The sequence below is a fragment of the Dreissena polymorpha genome, chromosome 5, assembly GCF_020536995.1.
Source record: "Dreissena polymorpha isolate Duluth1 chromosome 5, UMN_Dpol_1.0, whole genome shotgun sequence".
NCBI classification, from domain to species: domain Eukaryota; kingdom Metazoa; phylum Mollusca; class Bivalvia; order Myida; family Dreissenidae; genus Dreissena; species Dreissena polymorpha.
In genome coordinates this window covers 65,223,834-65,244,968 of record NC_068359.1, presented here as the reverse complement: position 1 = coordinate 65,244,968, position 21,135 = coordinate 65,223,834, and the positions used below count along the sequence as shown (strand labels likewise).

At 34.1% G+C, this 21,135-nt stretch overlaps 1 protein-coding gene across 1 annotated transcript; it reads left to right on the top strand.

Moving 5' to 3' along the window:
* The first annotated feature begins 9,375 nt into the window (after positions 1-9,375).
* LOC127831286 (uncharacterized) lies at positions 9,376-19,575 on the top strand. The gene is made up of 3 exons (XM_052356261.1): positions 9,376-9,388; positions 9,679-9,770; positions 18,019-19,575. The coding sequence occupies exons 1-3, from the start codon at positions 9,376-9,378 to the stop codon at positions 19,573-19,575; spliced, it is 1,662 nt and encodes a 553-aa protein (XP_052212221.1).
* The last annotated feature ends 1,560 nt before the right edge of the window (positions 19,576-21,135 follow it).

The following is a 21,135-nucleotide window of genomic DNA, read 5'->3' as shown; positions in this document are numbered from 1 at the left end:
TAAATAAAAGGGCAGGACAGAGCTTTGTCAGGTAAGTTAAAGAGCAGATCAGAGCTTTGTCAGGTAAATTAATGGGCAGATCAGAGCTTTGTCAGCTATGTTAAAGGGCATATCAGAGCTTTGTCAGCTATATTTAAGTGCAGGACATAGTTTTGTCAGTTAGGTTAAATGACAAATCAGAGCTTTGTCAGGTACGTTAAAGAGCATATCAGAGCTTTTTCAGCTATGTTATAGGGTAGATAAGAACTTTATCAGCTATGTTAAATAAAAGATCAGAGCTTTGTTAGCTATATTAAAGGGCATATCAGAGCTACATTAAAGGGACGATCAGAGCTTTGTCAGCTATGATAATTGGCAGATCAAAGCTTTGTTAGCTATAGTTAATGGCAGATTTATAAAAAAATAATCCTGTAGGAAACAATGAGTGGAAACGGAAGCTGCCTTCCGATGTTTGCAACAAACAAACGAAATATGCGGCCACCTTCACGTACACTTTCTCTACTTTAGACTATTTTATTTTGTTAGAGAAAAAGAACTAAACATGTAAGACTGAATAACATTTTCGTGTACGACTAAAAACATTACTTATAAGACTAAATAACACCTCTTGTAAGAGAAAAAGGACTTAAAGGGACCTTTTCACAGATTTTGGCATGTATTGAAGTCTGTCATTAAATGCTTTATATTGATTAATTTCAACATTAGATCTTTGAAGCTCCAGTTAAAAGAATACCATTAAAGAAAGACAAAAAGTAACCCTCAACTGAGCTCGAACCACTGACCCCTTGAGTAAAAGTTTATCAATTCCACCACTCGGCCATCAGTTCTCATGCAATGAGTGATGTATTTTATACTTTATATAAGCACTCCTCGTAGTATCACAAAATATAACGACAACAACGTAAATCTTCAAATTATTCAATCGTTTCGCGTCACTACGCTTTATAATTTTCAGGTGTTTAAATCGTAAAAAGATGTATATAATTGGATATTTTAGAGCATGGTTAATGTTCAGTATTACTGTTTGCTAAAAATTATCATAAGTACAACGAAAATTTGCGAATCTGACACGATTGTTTCTTTTTATTTTGTCAATTTACAGAAACGTGAAAAGGCCGATTTAACTTATAAGTGTAAAGAACACTCACGTTTAATACTAAGGAACAAGACTTGTAAGACTAAAGAACATCTTTTATACGAGTAATTAACATCTCTTCTAAGAATATAGAACACCACTTGCAAGACAAAAGAACATCTCTGGTAAGACTTACGGACATAGTAAATGTTCTTTAACAAAACACTCTTATCAGATTAGGACAGTTTGAAGAACACATTTCATATGCAAGAAAACCATTGACTTTTCAAAACTAACAATTGGAATTTTGATCTTCCTGAAACTCTAACTTTGTAAGTTTAGTTCATTATATTGGAAAGTTTTGACTGCTATTTTTTAACATAAATATGTACCAAATAAAATGATCTTCAATTGTGATATTGACCTTCGAGCCAGGGAGTCTCAAATTTATGTCGTTAGTTATTTAGATATTGACTTATTAACGATGAAGTCTCTATCAATACCACCTGTTGTATGTACAATTTTGACCTTTGACTTCCCACTGTGACTTTAACCTTTGAGCAATATAGTAATTACATGCAAAATGTCTTGTTTACAGTGCGAACATATTTTATAATGTAATTTTTAAAGTTGATTAATGATTAAGCTTCAGTCAACATAAGCACATTTATGGCGAAATATAAAATTTCGTTTTAAGATTACTTTGACATTTGCATTAGGGAGACAGAACAGAAAAACATGTATACCTATCTTAAATAACATGACGAATAATGGCGTTACAGTACGGACATGCTATGTTATACCAAAAATAGATCTTTGACCTATTAATGTGGCTTTGAGCTTTGATCTAACGAAACGTTTAACGTCATACATGCACATGCGCTTAACAAGTTTGCTAGATATTTCAAGCCTTCCCAAGGCAGATTCTACAAAGAGGTTACTTTTTATCATTTGTATGATTACCTAACATTTATAGATTTTTTATACTTACAAAAGTTGAAAATCCTGGCAAGTCAGGAAGATTGTTCGACAGCACAAAGAACATGGTGTTGCGTTCAGCCCAGGCTATTTTTCTGAAAATAAAAATATATTTTTATTTCTTACTCATAGACACCATTTACTAACATGGGGTTATATAATTATATATCATATATATAAATATATATTAAATAATGTATAATTACAAAATTAGATTGCGACATAATTTCGCAAGGGTCAAACGTTGGGTTAAGCAATGTACTCACCAATAAATAGATAAACGCACCTTTATGCAATCTCAATGTATTGGTATATAAATACTTGTAAGTTGTTTTATTCAGATAACTCAATGCATTCTCAATGTATTAATCTGAATATTGTCAATGTTTTTTTGTTTTAACCCTAAATGCAAATAAATGAGGTGTGAATTTATGGTACATCAGTCAGATTTTTATTGAGTTGTAAATAAGAAAAAAATTGTTCCTATTTTGAGCAACAAAGGCATTGATAAGGATCACCTAGCATCACCGATACAATGCCAAATAAAGTCTCGAAATACCATTTCTATTCACGAATGTTCATTATAATAGTGTGGGCTTCTAACAAAAGGCAAAACCTCTCTCAACATCTCTTATAAAGACCAGTGCGCCATAAACAAGGCCATTTTAAATAAAACAAATCCAATAAATAACTTAAATTTCAAGTATGGAAAAAGTTAGAAATGTGTTTCGGACACTGACCCCCCCTCACAAGACCAATACAAATCCACTGTATATCCTACAACAGACAAACACGAACGGCCAAAGAGTGTTTGCAGTCAAAATTCCTTCCATAACAACCATATGCATATGCAGCTGTGAAAGTGTGAGCATAATAAACAAAGTAGTTAGATAGGTTAAACATATTATATGGACCAATATATTTTATAGTGAAACAAATAAAAGGCCGTAATTCTGCTAAAACTCTTTAAAAAGGATCGTGCACACAATAAAGGTAATTATTGTCTGAAAGTTTAAGCGGGATCCATCCAGTAATTCAAGAGGAGTTGAAAACACAAGCTTCATGTCATTTTATTATCTAGGTTCGAAATTCAAACAAAAAGCCATAATTCTGCCTAAAACGTTTAAGTCCATAATCCTATATTTAGTATAATTTACACAGTACTGTTTTTTAACTGTGATAGTTTAGGACACATGCACACAGTTATTGACCATAAATTTAAAACACAAGCTTATGTATGTATGTATAAATCGTAAGTATAGACGTACTGAAGTACGAATCGACAGACGGACACTTGCTGTCGGGGCATAAGAAACAATAAACGTATGGACAGATGGACATATGGATATATGGACGAATAGACAGAAAATATGGTTATCACTTAAGATAAAACTTTTCCAGGCTCCTATAAGCATCACATATAACTTTCTATTTCTCAAGAAAGTTCATAATTTATCATGAAAGACAAGCACATCTGTCTGTAGAAGGTCAAACAATTGCTCAAACAGAGGGTCAACTATATTGCATGGCCAAATCAATCTTAATGCGAAGGCTTTAAATTACAAAATGAAGTCACTTCCCAATGTATTACCATCACGTATCATGTGTGTGTATATATCTGAATTAAAGATAAAGTATAAAACACTCTCTGAAAACTGCCTCGGAAGTTTCATACTTGAATTCGATCTTTGGCGACAAGAAGATTTGTCTCTCAGATCTGCCTGTGTCAAGGTCGCACACGTTAAGGCAATCGCCGATGCTGTGCGATTGCAGCTTAATAAACCATGGCCTTTTTTCTGTGAGGTGAAAATTAACCCACAACAAAATCACACACTTTAAAATCATATATCATTATTACAAACAAAAATATTATTAGATCTTAAAGGGATCTTTTCACGGTTTGGTAAATTGACAAAATTGAAAAAAGTTGTTTAAGATTCGCAAATTTTCGTTTTAGTTATGATATTTGTGAGGAAACCGTATTACTGAACATTTACCATAGTCCAATATAGCCATTATATGTATCTTTGACGATTTGAAAACCTAAAAATTATAAAGCGTTGCAACGCGAAACGATTGAATAATTTGGAGAGTTCTGTTTTTGTCGTTTAAATTTACGAAACTACGAAGGTTGCTTATATAAGGTATAAAATACCAATGCTGTGTATGCTCGGCGGAATAGCCGAGAGGGCTAATGCGTTTTACTTCAGACTAACTCCATGACTCCGGTGGTCAATGGTTCGAGCCCTGGTACCGGCTACTTTTTTTTCCTTGTTTTAATTTATTCTTGATTTTTTTCTGGAGCTTTTAAGATCCAATGTTTTACATTTATAAATATAAAGCATTTAATGACAAACTTCAAAATATGCCAAAATCTGTGAAAAGGCCCCTTTAATTAATTGTGAAATGTCTTCATTACTATGGAAGTATGAAGTTATTATTCATTTAAACTACACAAATAGTGTAATTAACATGTATCAAAGTTTTTTTTCATTCAAGATCAATTTTATGGTCTTGCCGATCATGGCAAGATATGAATATGAGTAATCTTGAAGGAAATAGCAATGACTAGTACTCTGTACGTACGTAAAGTCACACAATCAAGGCACACCTCAATTTAAGAACATGTTACAAAAGGCTAACATTTAGCGAAATAACTTCAGATAGAAAAACGTTAGCAAATATTTATGCTTTGAATGTTTAATGTATAATGCATTCAAAAGAAAAAGCTATGACATGTGTTAAACTAACTTAGTAAAACAATGTTCACTGTACGTTATAAAAAAACATTCACAAGAAAATATGAACATAAGAACTCTGTGGATCATTGAAGTATTAACGGAGAACCTGTTGAATATCCAAGTTATGTAATTCTAAAGGCTCAAGACCCATGATACGAAAGGTACCTAATTTGAACAAATCTTTCTGTGTTATTTTATATAAACATTACATAATACCACATGTGTGTAGCTTATTTGTCTTTAAAGTTAGAGAAGACAAGAGATCCTAAATCGCCCGTGATCACTCACCTGTGCAATGGCCAGTTTCGTACCTTAGGGTATGATTTAAACAATTTGTGAAGGAGATCACAAAAGTGGGTAACTTTTCAAATATAAATTCATTTTTAAAACAATTAACTGAACATCCCTGACAGGACATAGTTTGACACAAGGGTCAATATATGAAACAAATACTGAGTGGATGAGTAATAAATAATGCCACATGCAAACTACAACAAAAATGAAACATTTCAATAATATAAATACATGCGCGGCCTTTTTGACCATACATTTAAAAATTATATAATATTACTTTTTAAATAATATTAACCATGCTGCATGACTGTTTTGACCCGTGAAATGATTTTTACAATTCTGTTGAGGATAACCAGACAATATTACACACCACATGTTTAACACCTGAAGATTGCGGTTTCAGGCAAGAGCTTTTAATCTACATACTAAATAGTTCTCTTTAAATAATTGCACAATTTATGCATGGTCAGTTATAACCCGAGGGGACATGCTTTGAACCAACTTTCTACAAAACATGATGCCAGAAGAATACATACTAGTACCACAAAACCGAACCATAAGCATTACGAGCTTAGGTGAGTTTTTAAGGAACACAGATTACCTCCAAGGCGGTGAAAAGTTTAATCTCAGGGGATAATTTGAACACACTTTGTAGAGAACCACAAAAAGACTGTTGAAATACCAAAAATAAGACCTCTGGGTAAACCGCTAGCAGAAGAAGATTTTAAAAGTTTTAATTTTTCTTTTCGTCAATTGACATAATTCATAAAATATAGAGGGAACCATTGGAACCATTTTCATAAAATACCTCCTGAAGAGCATTCATATAAAGATTCTTAAAGTTATGACCACGTATAAAGTATAGAATGTCATTTGACTAAAAAATCGATCGACAGACGAACGAACTTATGCACATATTGTACAGACAGACGACGAATATCTAAATAGCTCGCTATTAACACGATGTACTCGGGTGACTAATGAACAACACGGACATTAAAAGATGTTGTGTAAATACCACCCCAATTTAAATTAGTTATCAGTAGTAGTACTGATGTATATACTATTTCTGTTACTTAAGGATACTGTATATGTTGATTTAACACTTTCTATATTAAATCATACATGGAAGTGCCGGTAAATGAGGGCATCTTTTGTTGTTGGACCTGAAGACCGCACACCACAAAATGTGGTTCTTCTGGATGTCTGAGAACATTTTTCTCGGAGCTGCATCTTTTCCGTACCTGATTGAAATATGAAAATGTAATTACCACGAAATCTCGTATATGTATTCATTGCATTTTATACAAAATTAAAAGAAATAAACACTAAGATTGTATTTGTAGTGTTCATGTATGGCAGTTCTGATGCCTTTTGTAAATTATAATGACAAGAAATGGTTAATAACATAACATGAAGTTAATAGCTACCGTTAAGTTATTTAAACTTTTTCACATTTTAAACATAGTTGCGAAAAACCGGTAACAAGTAAATTAACCAGTACATACATGAAATATCTTGTTTGATTGGAAATGAAATTTATATACAGTTAAGTTACCATTAACGGATCATTACAAATAGCGGATCACTTTGATGTTCAAGAATGCGTATCACGATTAATAGTTATTATGTTGGGATGATACTTTGCAGAAAGCATATGCAAGGCATATTCTTTAAAACGCGATATTTTTTTATCAAAATCGGGCACCTATTTGTCAAACATTTTGTTGTGTTTTGCTGACATGTACATAAGACTTTGTTTACTTCCGTCTCGGTTCGAGAACGAGGTTTATCATTTAGCCCGGCCAAATTTTATATTTATGTGATAACTAAGAAGTATATGAATATATATGTAAAGCCCATTTAGTAGGATTTCTGTCTGCAAAACACCATTTCAGTTTCATTTCGTTTTTAAGATTTTGCACCACAGTAAAGAGAATGAAGAATGAGGGCAATAGCGGATCAAGCGTGTCCTTTTTACATAAGTAAAAGGGGATTTCTCAAATGTTTCAATGGCCATCCAATTTTATCAATGACATTAAAATAACGTGATAAGGCTGTAAGGGAATTGTTTAATCTTATGTTATAAATAAATATTTAAAAATAAGAGCTTACTGAGTATGATACATATAGACATTATATCGATAAACATATACTGTTCATTCAAAAAATAAAAATGCATAACAGTCAATATATTTATTCATTAGAATTGTTTCGTGACCAAAAAACGACCAATAGTGCATGTGCACAACAGATGTTTGTATGATATCGATGTAGGCCTACTTATTACACTTTTTAACAGCATCGACATTTACTGTTTAATTTAAATATATTGCCAAATACACTCTCGTTTGGATGTCGGCATAAACTGTTAGTAATATGTGTAGTGATTTTCATCCACATTACCAAAGAGATTTAATTGAAACTTCAAATATATAATCGCCATAAATTGTAGATGAAAAGGACACGTTGCATACCCACACATCCCTGACTGAGTTATTTGTCGTTGAAAACGGCTAAAAAGTGTACGAATATAATTTATGTTTTACAAAGCTATTCATATTGATTATTAAAAGTATATGTAGTTGTCTGTTTCAGGTAGCCACTAAGGAGGCTAAGGGTTCAGTTGTAGCCACCAGTAACTCAAACACTTTTCATCAACATCAAAACATTCCAGCAACTATCGTCATTGACAATTCAGTTACTTAGGGTTACCATGTTTATAAAATTAAACCCCTTGTCATAGACTCTTACTTTCTCATTGGCCGGGAGTATACAAACCATGTTGATAAAAACGCTTGTCCTGTGTTACAGATCCCTGATCTTTATTAATTTGATATCTATTTACATTTAATGGTCACAGATTAAAAAGTCATTTAAAATTGTAAGATATTGCTGTCTTGTCTGTAAGCCTTATTCAAGGCACATTGTCTGGCTGGTTTTTTAACACTATTGGACTTTGCACTCTAGATATGTGATTGTTACAAGAGAGCCTTGTCTAAGCGTCCCACCATGGCATGCCCCACATTAGACATTGTCATACCTCATTGATATATGGTTGCTGATGATTCAGAAAGCACTTTTGCCAGTCTAACTAAAGCACGTCCCGATATGTTTTAGGGCAAAGCTATGCAATTATCAATGCTTTGATAAGTTTCATTCTTTGTTTCCTTCGTTGTATGATATAAAGTCTCAAGTATGTGCGACATATACAATGTACATAAATAAGCACTTATATAGATGTCCTTCAATATTTGAAATGCTAAGATATTTACACCTAGCTGTAGTGTGTGCTTTTTTTCGTACATAATTACATTATTTTTATTGCAACATTAGGCAAAGGAATCTTCCTTCACAAGTTTCTTTTCAGAGGACATTAAACAAATAATTCATAATGAAACAAAATATGTTTCTCTACAGAAGCTTAGGAGAAACCCACTTATTGCTGCTAAAACAAAACTGACCTATTGATAATCCTTTGTAAATCACATCACATAGCAAATGTAATTAATGGAATGAAACTACCATGTGTGGATAAAATGGGCCAGGTTGAAATGGTAAGTGGTTTTTTCCAGTATAGTGCATACTTTGCTATGGCTATTTCCACGGCTTGCAATGCGTACAATACTATATCAAACACAGCATTGTCACGATTTATTAGCATATCAGCTTTATACAATGTTTTACTCACAGTATACAAGTACAAGTTTCATGTTTTGGCAGTTCAAAAAGCGTTTGAGATGCCCCATGAGTGGTTTTGATCACGTGATCCGTTATGGCTACACGTGATCTGTTAATGCATGAATTCCGAAACAACGTGCCACAAAAAGATATTGGCTGCATTTTAAAACATAAATTTTGCTTTAACAGAAAGCAAAGATAATGTTTCATTAAACTGGTATAATAGAAGTATCAAAACATTAATTGTTTTTTACCAGCAAACTTTATAAAGCTACTGATCCGGTTATAGTAACTAGACTGTATACCGTACTTTACCGTACTAGCAGTTGTATAACCTCAAATTTTAAAGGTTAATACGCATTATACGGGAAGAAAGGCTATTTTGAGTGTTAACCCATTAATGTCTAGCGTCCCATATTTGGGACACCTAGGAAATCTGGTCAGTGTTAATTATTTCAGTAATAAGTACACAGTTATCTCTGTTGTGTGGCTGTGCTATCAGTCCTTTGTATCAGGTAACACCAATTAGAGATGAAACAGAAAGAGATTTCATGCATTCATAAGGCTGCATTTGACGACAAGGGGCAAATTTTTCTTGGACTGACGATGGCTAAAAAAGGTATGTATTTATTTATGCTAAATTATACCATTTTTATAATAAAGTCAAAATTATAGATTTGAAATATTGAAATATGTGTTTTTTATAATGTACACTAATGGAAATATAAGTATTTACTTATTTTCCCTTGACTTTTTACTAATCAATATGATGTCCCAAATATGGGACGCTAAGCACATATTGTAAAATTGAGATTAAGTATGGTCTGTAAAAATAACAAATGATAATATTTTACAACTACATTTATATAAACAGGCTCACTCTAAATAATGTGTTGCATCTTCTTGAAGATGATACAGACTTTCAAGAAGCTGATGTGTTCATGACTGGACCAGAAGATGCTACAAACAGTGATGAGGATAGCGTAGATGAAGACCTCGGGGCAATATAAACAATTTGACAGGAACCAACTTCTTGCTGATGGTCAGGCCTTGATTGTGGAATGGAATGACAACAACCTTGTATATATGGGCACGAACTGCCACAAAATCACTCCAGTAAACAGGGTCCAGCGTTGGTCAAAACGTAAAAGAAGGATTATAGAATTGCAACAGCCAAACGTTATAGCGGAATACAACAGATGTACAGGAGGTGCTGATCGTATGGATCAAAATATCAACACCTACAGAATTGGTATTCGGATAAACAAATGGTAGTGGGCACTGTTTGCGTTTATCCCGGACATGGTTGTTCAAAATGCATGGGTCCTGTACAGGTTATTCGCTATATATCAGAACCAACCCATGGATCTGCTAGATTTCAGGCGGGAAATATGCGCAGAGTACCGGTTGCTGTCAGGCAAGACAGGCGCGACCACTACATTACGCCAAATAACACACAGCTATCTAGAAGGTGTGCCTTTTGTGGCGGAAAGTCAACCCGGATCTGCGTGAAGTGTAATGATGGACTCCAATACAGATGTTTCATAGCATTTCATCGCCAGTGATAAGTCGAGATATATATTTCACAATTCATAGACAGGTGATTGGATTGTAATAAACATGCAGAAAATAATACATTCATGCATATTTGGAAGTAAATGTGTCATTACTAAACGATGGAATATATATGAATATTGATATCTTATGTGTCTGGCGTCCCAAATTTGGGACATGACTAAAATTGCATAAAGCAATAATATTCCAATAGTAAATATCATTATAAAGTTGTTAAATAGCATTATTATATAGTTCCTAAACGTTTTTAATAAAATTGCCAAAAAAAATAATGTGGTCATTAATGGAATTATTTGCGAAAACCAATATATTTTGCTATCGTATATATTCACTGATTAATTGGCCAGTCACTTAATTGGCCTGTTGCGCAATTTTCAATGAGCGACGATTCGCCAGTTTTCTTACTTAAATGTTTTCCCTCCATCTTGGCTTTAAGAAAATAATGTGCGTTATACATAATTGAGCATAATAATTAGTTGAGTACACAATAAGAGTATTCTTTTGAGCACAGTATTTTATGACAGAACAAACATACCCAAAATAACATTATTGTAGATTTGAGTCTAACAAACGTCCACTGTAAAGCGAGGCAAAACAAAGAATGAGAAGATAATGAGGATCAAAACAGATAATTAGGTGTAGAGATCAGGATTTATATATTACGCAATTCCAGATCCATAGAGAGTCAAATGTATCTTACTTTTTGCTGCATTAGCTTCTCCATATATTATACTATTTTTCCGAAATATTTCTAGACAGACCGATGTACAATGGAAAAGTTATTGTGCAATATTAATTATTTACTAAAATGTTGATGTCGTGTCTATGATTTACAAAAACTGAAAATTACTAATTTAATGCAATTAATTGAAGGAAAACGTAAACTCATTAGTTCAAAAGGCTGGGTATATGCATTTTTGTGTAATTATGGTCAAATTCCTGATGACTTATTTTAATTGTGATACCTTGTTTTGTCAGTATTAAAACCATTATTATTTTGATAATTTTTGGTCACAAAACGAACACATAAAATATTGTAATAACAAACATGACACAATACAAATCACATTAAACCGAATGTAACGGAAAAAACTTCAAATCTGCTGGACAAGTTAAACAACGATAATTATGTGCAATTACCTTTCATTACGAAAGGTTTCGGATCGTTTGGTCCAAACCTTAAGAAATTTTCTGTTACCCTGCAAAAACACAATGTAAGATAATACTAAGTTTGTATTTTCAAACTACAATATAACTCTATATTACCATGATGCAAAGTTTCAGTTTAAGTACGTTTTTTTCGGCGTAAGCTGTATTAAGCCAGCTTTTCACCCTGACTTGACCTTTGTAAGTGTCCAATAATACTCAAATAAAATTTCCCGCGGCTAGGTACGAATGAATACACTTCATTTATTCCATTGGCTGATTTGAGTATAACACCAGAACATTGGAAACATATCCGCGTCTTTGTAACACTGTTTTACTGCATGAAACAATTTTATCTCTAATGAAAAGGCTCAATAGATAAAACAGTTTTACAATCAATTTTCGACATAAATACAGTTTGTGCGTTCACCTTTTATTTTCAGAGAATTACCAGCGCAAAAGCGTTTATACTAAAGGCTATGTTGTCATATTTAGTACTTACTTGCATTGCATTTGAATTCGCGAGGTTTCGGGTCATTTCGCGGCCATTTGTGTAAGTCAGAGTTTATATACAGTTTATCACCGGAGTTCGCAGAAGGGGTTGCGATCATTGTGTTACACCGGTCTTACTGACAATAACGTAGTGACTGTAATGCATTGCATTCCAATCCGCAAGGTATCAAGGTCAGTTTGCGGTCAGTTGCAGAAATCTTTATATAAACGCCGTCTCGTAAACTTTGTGCACTTGAAGTCTATTTTGATCAGAAAGATACTAAAAAAGATATTCGGCGATATTATTGTGGTATGTCAATCATCGATTTTTAATATGGTTTCAACATTTGCATGATAAGGACCAATTTTGATAAAATTAATTAGAAATATTTATCCATTAAGACCAGTTTATTAAGCATGAGCACAATAATTCGCTATACTATAATTATGCAATTAAATAAGATTCGAGTATTGCCGGCTGACCTATATGCACTCGTTTATTTTCATGTTTCTTGTGTTTTTCTATTCTGTAAATATAGATATCTGAGTAATAATATCGCATAAAGCAAAATAAGCCACGAAATCTGGCGCAACACCCCGTTATTGATTTGCTTATGATGTAGCTAAGAACTGCGCAGAAAAAAAGGCATCCGCTACTTTTTAGATGGGCGCTTTAGCGCCCGTCTAAAGTGCTTAGTGTGAAATTCAGGTCGATACGGCCTAGGTATGATTAACCCAATACCAGCTTGCGTATCCGCGCAAGAAAGAGTTGTATAATTTATGCAAGAGGTTTGAGTTCTCCAATTATGTGTATTCACAAATGGAAACATTATATTAATATCGTGTTACTTTCAATATTTTCGAACGGTGTTTAATAGAAAAAAATCAATAAACAATGATCGTATTGTACGTGTCGCGGAGGAGATTGTTTATGAATGATTAAAATAGTTCACTTTCTGCTGCGTGTGCGTGACGTAGTATTTTCGCTCAGCTCATTCATAAATCTGAGGCTGGCGATAAACAAAGGGGAGTCCGTGTGAGAATAACGCAGTAGTATAAGGTTACGCTTGTTTGTATTCACAGGTCTCAATTAATAATACGTTGACCACGAGTTCAACAATTATTACAGGGATACGATAGACAACATACAAAAATGTTTCATTATCGCTGAAACTGTTAAAAAACATTTAAATATAACAATAATATTCTCTAAAAAATGTAGTCTTGCTGTTTTGAAATAAGGTTTGGAATTTTGTTTTCTAAATAACTTAATTCAAAACACAAGTTAAATTATAGAGTTTTTTACTTGTTAGTCGCATATTTACCGCATTATAATGTGTGTTATAATAGGCAAACCATACATTAGTAAAATTCAATCTGCCTTCGCACATAGAAGGAATGGGTCAATTAGATGCTGCGTTTCCTTTGCTTACTTCAGTTAGAGTTCAATTATTTACGTAATAGCAATCACAAGGCTCCGACTTCAAAGGATTTGCGGAGCGTTCTTACATAATAAAAGTCGAAGTCGCATGGTATTTGCGTTTTGCGTCCTATTTGGTCACGTGGTTCTTTTTCCCGGTTGTTTTGGCATTCATGATATGAGGCTATTAATAGATGCGCCTGTCGATAAACAAAGGAAAGTTTACGGGTTGTAACAACGCAATAGGTTACGCTCTCGCATACAACTCAATGACGTAGTACAGGTCGTAAATTGAGAGATTCGGGAAAAAGTTGACGCTTATTTATATTCTCAATTTATAAAACGTTGAACATAAGTTCAAATATGACTTCAGCGATACGATAGACAAAATTTTTTTTTCATAATTGCTAAACCCGAATATAACAAACAATTGATAATAATAATACGAATGCAATAGTAGAAGGTTAGTAGAAGGTTAAGCTTGTTTATATTCACAGTTTTCAATACATGGACAGTTGGATATGAGTTCATCAATTACTACAGGCATACTATAGGCAACCTCGAAAATGCTTTTTAATCGCTAAAACCGAAAACAACTTAATATATTATATTAAATATATTTATAGCAATAAATGTCTTAAAAATGTAGTCGGCGTATACGCTGACTTTGAAATAAAGTTAGCAATTTACTTTTCTAAATAATTAAATACAATTAAACAAAAGTTAAACTATTGTGCTGTGTTTTTCACTTGTAAGCTGCATATTCACCGCATGAAATGTGTGTTAGCATTGTCAAACCACTCATTAGTGTGAGTAAATAAAAAATATACTACGGGAGAGCACTTCATATGTGTCCTCATATGCCTTGTTATGAGTATCTTTCTTCACTATCGAAATATATCGTATGTTTTTATTTTATTTAAACGCAGTTTTCTTTCGACACATTTAAATCACACGTCAATAGCGCCGTCATGCGAAAACGGGTCTTATGCGTTTTGGCAAGCGTTTGTTAAACCCAACATGTGCTTTTGCGCAGTCAGGCCATAGGGGATGATGTTCGCTTTAAAATCACTCAATATGTTATGTTTCTCCTTACCAGAAGGAGGGATAGCTGAGTGGGCTATTTATATGATGGACGCATATCTAATAAGACCCATTTTCGCATGACGAGGGTCATTACAAATCTCATTGCGAATTGAAAATGCCACATTTAAGAACAGTGCTTTTTGATACAAAATTGAATTGAAAATAGCAAACTTATTAATAATGGCAGCCTATCCACACATTAAGGAATGATTTCCAGACGTGCTGACCAAGTACGGCAAACATTGTGGTATGATAATTAAACGATTTTCTCTTATCGTGACACTATACTATTTCGCTAATGATTGTTTTCTCATCTTGGAGGCGAAAGTGAAATTCTGCGAGATGGATTGTAACGCGTAGTTGTAACAGGGCCACAATTTGTGTCGTTTGAGCATACAGAGAGTAGTCCGGAATACCTTGATACACTGAACAGTGCTACATCCTTTGAATTGAGCACATACGCAGTGTAGTCCAAATTTTTGACGCTCTTAAATATTAAGCTACTTTTTATATGGGTAATATTTGGAGCGTACAAAGGGTGAAAGACCAATTATGTGGTGGGAATTTTTTGTTCTTTGTCTATATTGTTGCGCAAGGATTTTGTGCGCAACATTCAAGCCCCGATATAAGACACTTAATAACAACGGATTGCAATAATATTTACATACCTGTGTAGATAATTCATTTGTCGATAATGTTCCGTAAAAATTATGTAATGACACTTTGAATTTTGCACGCCTGAGCAATTTAAATCCAACCACTATTCAATTTTTCAATATCTCTCGATTCCCTCGCTGTGTAGATATAAATCGATAACACGACCTCGATGTTACGTATCTGGTTTAAAGTGGAAGAATAAACAGCGTAAAATACAGTTTGCGTTCGTCTGTTGTGGTGCAGCGCGTTACATAGTAAACCGATGTTATACTTTTCTGGATTAATTTAGCATTGTTTTTTTTTCTAAATTGACAATTAAAAAGTTCTGAAATAAAGTACATCTTTTATTTTTATACTGTACATAAATAATATTGATACAGATCGTACAGTATACCGTCCTTTGTAACGTAGAATGTAAGTACATAAAACAACACAGACAGAGGTGCGAAAAAGACATGCATAAACACTTCCTGAAACTTAGAACAGTGAATAGAAACTGCACCATATCTGTTTTGAACATATGCTTATTAAATCGACAAAGATTAGCATACTAGATCTTGTTAGGTAAAAGTCGGTATTAAAAGCTCATGTTAAATATTTTGCAATTTTACGCAAATTGATGAAAATTTAAACTTTCTGGTTTCCACCGCAAAAAAGGTCCTTCAACGATGAGACGTTCCAAAGAATTTAGCCCATATAAAAAGTATCTCTAAATTCTTTGCGCGTCTTATAAATGAGACTAATACGCAGTGATGTAGCAAAAATTCAGAGGTTGTATCTCGAATCAGCTTATTAAATATTCGAAAATATTCATGCGTGTCTGTTGGCGTTATGTAAAAGTCACTAAGATGAAAACTGGAACAGCTACGCCTAAAAGCGCATTAGTGCTCTATACCTATGTTTATGTTAGCGTTGTTGACACCGTGTGAACTGCTCGGGTAATAAGTAAAGCATAAACAGCAATGTTTATATACTTTTATTCCTCCATATACAAGATACGAAGATTGTTGTATATTTTGAATGTGTATATGGTGTCAAAAATCAAAAGTTTTGTACACGGAACTTTCATTGTGAATTTATATTCTTGGTGTGATAGTCATTTGATATTAGAAAAAAATATTCCTTTAATATGATGGTGACTGCAAATTTTCTTTATATTAAGTTATCATTACCATTTTCATCATACTTTCTATGCTTTCAGAACTTCCAAAAAGCATGTTGTTTTTATTTTGTCTAAGTTATTTCTATGAAATAATAAGGATGATAAAAAGTGCACACAAAACTCGACCCGTGCGCTATGACACACACTTTATAAAGTTGAATGGCGTGTGTTCATTTCAAACTTGCGATTGATTTTCAAAAATGAATTGCGTGTTAAATTATGCAATAGCGAACGTCTTCAGTGCCTTCAGCGCTTTGATTATCTCATAGAGATAACCTTTGATCGTTCATAAACATCTACCACAATCAACGCCGTATATCTTTTTTAAAGATATTTCTTGTTTATTTTGAATTTGCATCAATGTTGTGTAAACCCCTCCTTTTGTGCTTCAATTCATTGAAATGGAAAGAGTTGCAGTGACCCCTGTAATATATTCATATGAATGTTGCAACATAAAATGTTGTCGAACAAGCGTTGTCATTGTACGTTACCAATGTCCCTGCCAATGAGTACATTGACACAAAGCTTTAAATTGCGAAAAATAAATTATTAATGTAAACATGCATAAATACTGTAAGGATAATTTTAAAAACTGAGCCTTTAGGCCAATACAATATATTTTTGTAATCCGCCTTGTCATGAGCCAGTTCGTCCGCAATAAGGATTATACAATTTATTATTTCATGTGTTTAGTTCATGAAACAGTTTTGGTGCATTTATACCTTAACCACAAGCGTCCGCAAACATTTAAAGAATTCCCTGTTACAATTATCTATTAATTATTATATTTCCCGTTTTCTATTTGAAATGATCACATTTATGTGTTCTATTTTACGGACATTGACAAACATAATTAACACTTTATATTCCTTATTGAATGAATCAAACTCGCAGTCATTTTAGACGCTTGTCTTTTTTTTAAATAATTCATTGAGATTGCTTTGTTTGCAATAACGTCTTTTAGTGTTTCAACGAGTAAATAGTTTTCATTGTAAGAACCTTCACCATGTTTGCGATCAAATGACCACCAAAATAGTATTTGACGTGAACAATTGAAACAAAAGATCGGTTCCGTTCCGCTTGAAGTGTAACATGAGAACGCAAAACCACTATGTGATAGAATAATTGCCTACTATAGAGCTATGCATGTGTATTGAAGCTCGCATAGTTAAAAACACTTGTTTTGTGATGAATCGAAAGTTAAACAATTTACTACCAAATATTTTCATTGAAGAATTTATCGTGTAAGTACCTATTATCGAACAGAACCTAATATCGGACGGTTTGTTTTGGTTCTATATGCGCATGCGCAAAAGTGCGCATGACGTCACATCCATAAACAAATGGTCATTTATGAAGTCCGTGACCTACTTGTCCACTAAGCTTGCAACAAATGCGCCGAAAACAGGTAAAAAAAAATGCATTTATTGTTATTTACACGGTTTTATGTGTTTTTTGCTATTACTTTTTGAATGCATTTATCAAAACGTGCATTTACACACCAAGAAGCGTATTTCCATTTGCAATTTTGGTTGCAGCAGACGTAGATTTTTTCGTCGAGTCCGGGTCACGTGACAGTCATGTGATAGTCATGTGACTTTGTTTTATTATCGCTCTTAGAGCTACAGCACAGTTCCGAAAAAATATTCCAGCTTTTCTTTCTTGACAATTGATCATCATAAAGTTAAGTTTGTTTTTCTATTTTTTTCAGTCTAAACCTAAGAAGATAATTAAACACAGAGGTCTTTACTCACCAACAGCTCTTCACAATGCATACCTTAAAGTAAAAGACAGTGGCTTGCCAGTAAGAACTGTTGCAAAACAGTATGGTGTTCCTCATACTACACTATGGGACCGTGTGAAAGGGGTTATTGACCCTGAATGCCTCAAACCCGGACCAGCTCCACTCTTCTCTCAGGAAGAAGAGGCCAAACTAGTTGACCATGTCAAGACAATGGCTGCCCTTGGGTATGGTTATACTATCAGTGAAGTTGTAGCAAGTGCTACAAACTATGCAGTGTTCCTTGGTAAAAGGCCAAATGATAAACCTTTGTCTGTGAAATGGTTTAAGGGTTTCCAGCAGCGATGGCCTGAGTTGCGAGTTGTTCGTCCGAGGGTACTGTCCAACTACAGAGCTGAAGCCACATCAGAGGCCAATGTTCATGAATATTTCAACAATTTGATGAGCGTTGTTGAAAAACATGACCTCCACAACAAACCTGAGTGTGTCTATAACATTGACGAAAAAGGTATCCAAACAGAGCATACCCCACCATTCATAATAAGTGGCACATTGAAGGCACCAGCAGTTACTTCGTCAAGGTCCTGCGTTACAACAATAATTGGATGTGGCAACGCATTAGGCACACAGCTTCCACCATTCTTTGTTTTCAAAGGGAAACGCCTGAATGCAGATCTGTTACAAGGGTCTACACAAGGGTCATCAGGGTGTATGTCTGACAGTGGCTGGTCAAATTCAGCTGTGTTTTTACACTACATGGACACCCATTTCCTCAGATATGTGCAAAGAGTGGACAAGTCACAGCCTATCCTTGTTCTGCTTGATGGCCATAAAAGCCACATAAATGTTCCAGTGCTGGATTGGGCAAAGAAGAATAACATTATTTTATTCATCTTACCGGCCCACACAAGCCATGTCCTTCAACCCCTTGATGTGGGTTGTTTTGGACCCCTTCAAAAAATCTACAACTCCATGTGTCACAGATTTATCAGAGAAAATCCCTCTACAAAAATAACAAGGTACAATGTTGCTCCTCTTGGATCTGCTGCATACGTAGCAGCATTGTCTGTGGAAAATCTTCGATCTGCCTTCAAGAAATCAGGTGTTTTTCCTGTTGACGAGTCAGCTGTTAGCAAGGAGCATTTTACCACTTCGCTACCATATGTTGCTGAACAATCTGTTCCTGAAATCAACAAAAACATGCATGAAAGAAATCCTGATGTTTTCTTCTATGAAGCAGAAGTTGTCATTAACAAAAAGAAAGAATTCAACAATGGAAAGAAAAAGAATAACATTCTTGAATTTACATCTGGCAAAGAAATAACAGATCCGGTAATTGAACAGAAACTAAGGGAAAGAGCTGAAACAACAAATGAACAGAAAAACAAGCAACAAACTGAACAATCCAACAAACATTCGAAGCTTATGCCCACAAAAGAAACAGTTTCACAAACAAGGAACAAACAACTGAAAAAAAACAATCAACAAAACAACACACTTACCCAGAGCCTGGACCCTCCCATCTGAACACTGATGTTGAATTCTCTGAAGATGAAGATGATGATGAAACTTGTTGTGTATGCAGCCTCTTTCAGCCAAAAGAACTTGCTAACTGCGTATCATTGATATTTGTAAAGTGGGCCAAGTGTGACTTTGATAACTGTAGCCACTGGGTGCACTTGCAGTTTTGCACAGCCACAAATGTTGTCAGGAGAAATGACCCGTTCTATTGTCCTTGCCACAATATTGCAGAGGAATAGACTTGTTTTTTGTGTTCAAAGCTACATGCTTTTCTAATTTTGTTAATTTTCATGTTTCAAAAAAAATTGTTCAGTTTCATGTTTGTTTATATTCACTGGAGTAGTATTTATGAACTGTTCGGTAATAGGTCATGTTTACATCGGCCGCCATTTTGTTTTGTCTGCTAGGTGACAATAAACAAGGAATCATTGTTATGAATTCTTGACGGATATTTGCTTGAAGACTTTACAGATAAGTTATTTAATGATTGAACTGTTAGTTATTTGTTAAAACAAATTGTTTTTGTTATTTTAAGTGTTTGCAAATTTAACTTAATTTCTTAGGTGTTCGATAACTGGTTCGTCCACCATAGATTGTACATTTGTTCGACTTAAGTGAATTGCATACAAAGAATACAAAGGCAATTGAACCAACTCGCTTATTTAACTGGTGTGCAAACAGTGCGTCAAACACGCACAACATATGATACGATATGATATGTACTAACCCTTTGCATGCTGGGAAATTTGTCGTCTGCTAAAATGTCGTCTGCTGAATTTCTAAAATTAGCATTTTCTTCGATTTTTTTCAAAGAATACTATCAGAATAGCAAACAGTTTGGGTCCTGATGAGACGCCACGTTTTGTGGCGTCTCATCAGAATCCAAACTGTTTGCAAAGGCCTTCAAAATTCGGTTCCCGCACTGACAGGGTTAAAAACACTTGTCTTGTGATGAATCGAAAGTTAAACAATTTACAACCAAATATTTTCATTGAAGAATTTAGATTGTACATTTGTTCGACTTAAGTGAATTACATACAAAGAATACAAAGGCAATTGAACCAACTCGCTTATTTAACTGTTGTGCAAACAGTGCGTAAAACACGCACAACATATGATACTAACCCTTTGCATGCTGGGAAATTTGTCGTCTGCTAAAATGTCGTCTGCTGAATTTCTAAAATTAGCATTTTCTTCGATTTTTTTTCAAATAATATTATCAGAATAGCAAACAGTTTGGATCCTGAAGAGACGCCACGTTCTGTGGCGTCTCATCAGGATCCAAACTGTTTGCAAAGGCCTTCAAAATTAGGTTCCCGCACTGAAAGGGCTAAACAAATTCTGTAGAAAAAGCGAACACAACAAAAAGTTAAATCAAAGCGCCAAAGGCACCGCAGATGTTCGCTCTTTGAATGTTTTTAATATTACAGTCACAGGAAATGAAGTTCGTTTTTTAACGTAGGCCAATCGAATGGCCGCGAAAAATTAAAACACCAATTAATTGTGCCTAATCCAAGTAAAAAGATTTGCACATTTATATATGGCATAATAATATTTTGGGGTTGG

Coding starts and splice junctions, on each gene's coding strand:
- LOC127831286 (XM_052356261.1), top strand. Junction 9,771..18,018: donor GCGTAGATGAAGACCTCGGG/GCAATATAAACA, acceptor TATTTTTTTCAG/TCTAAACCTAAGAAGATAAT.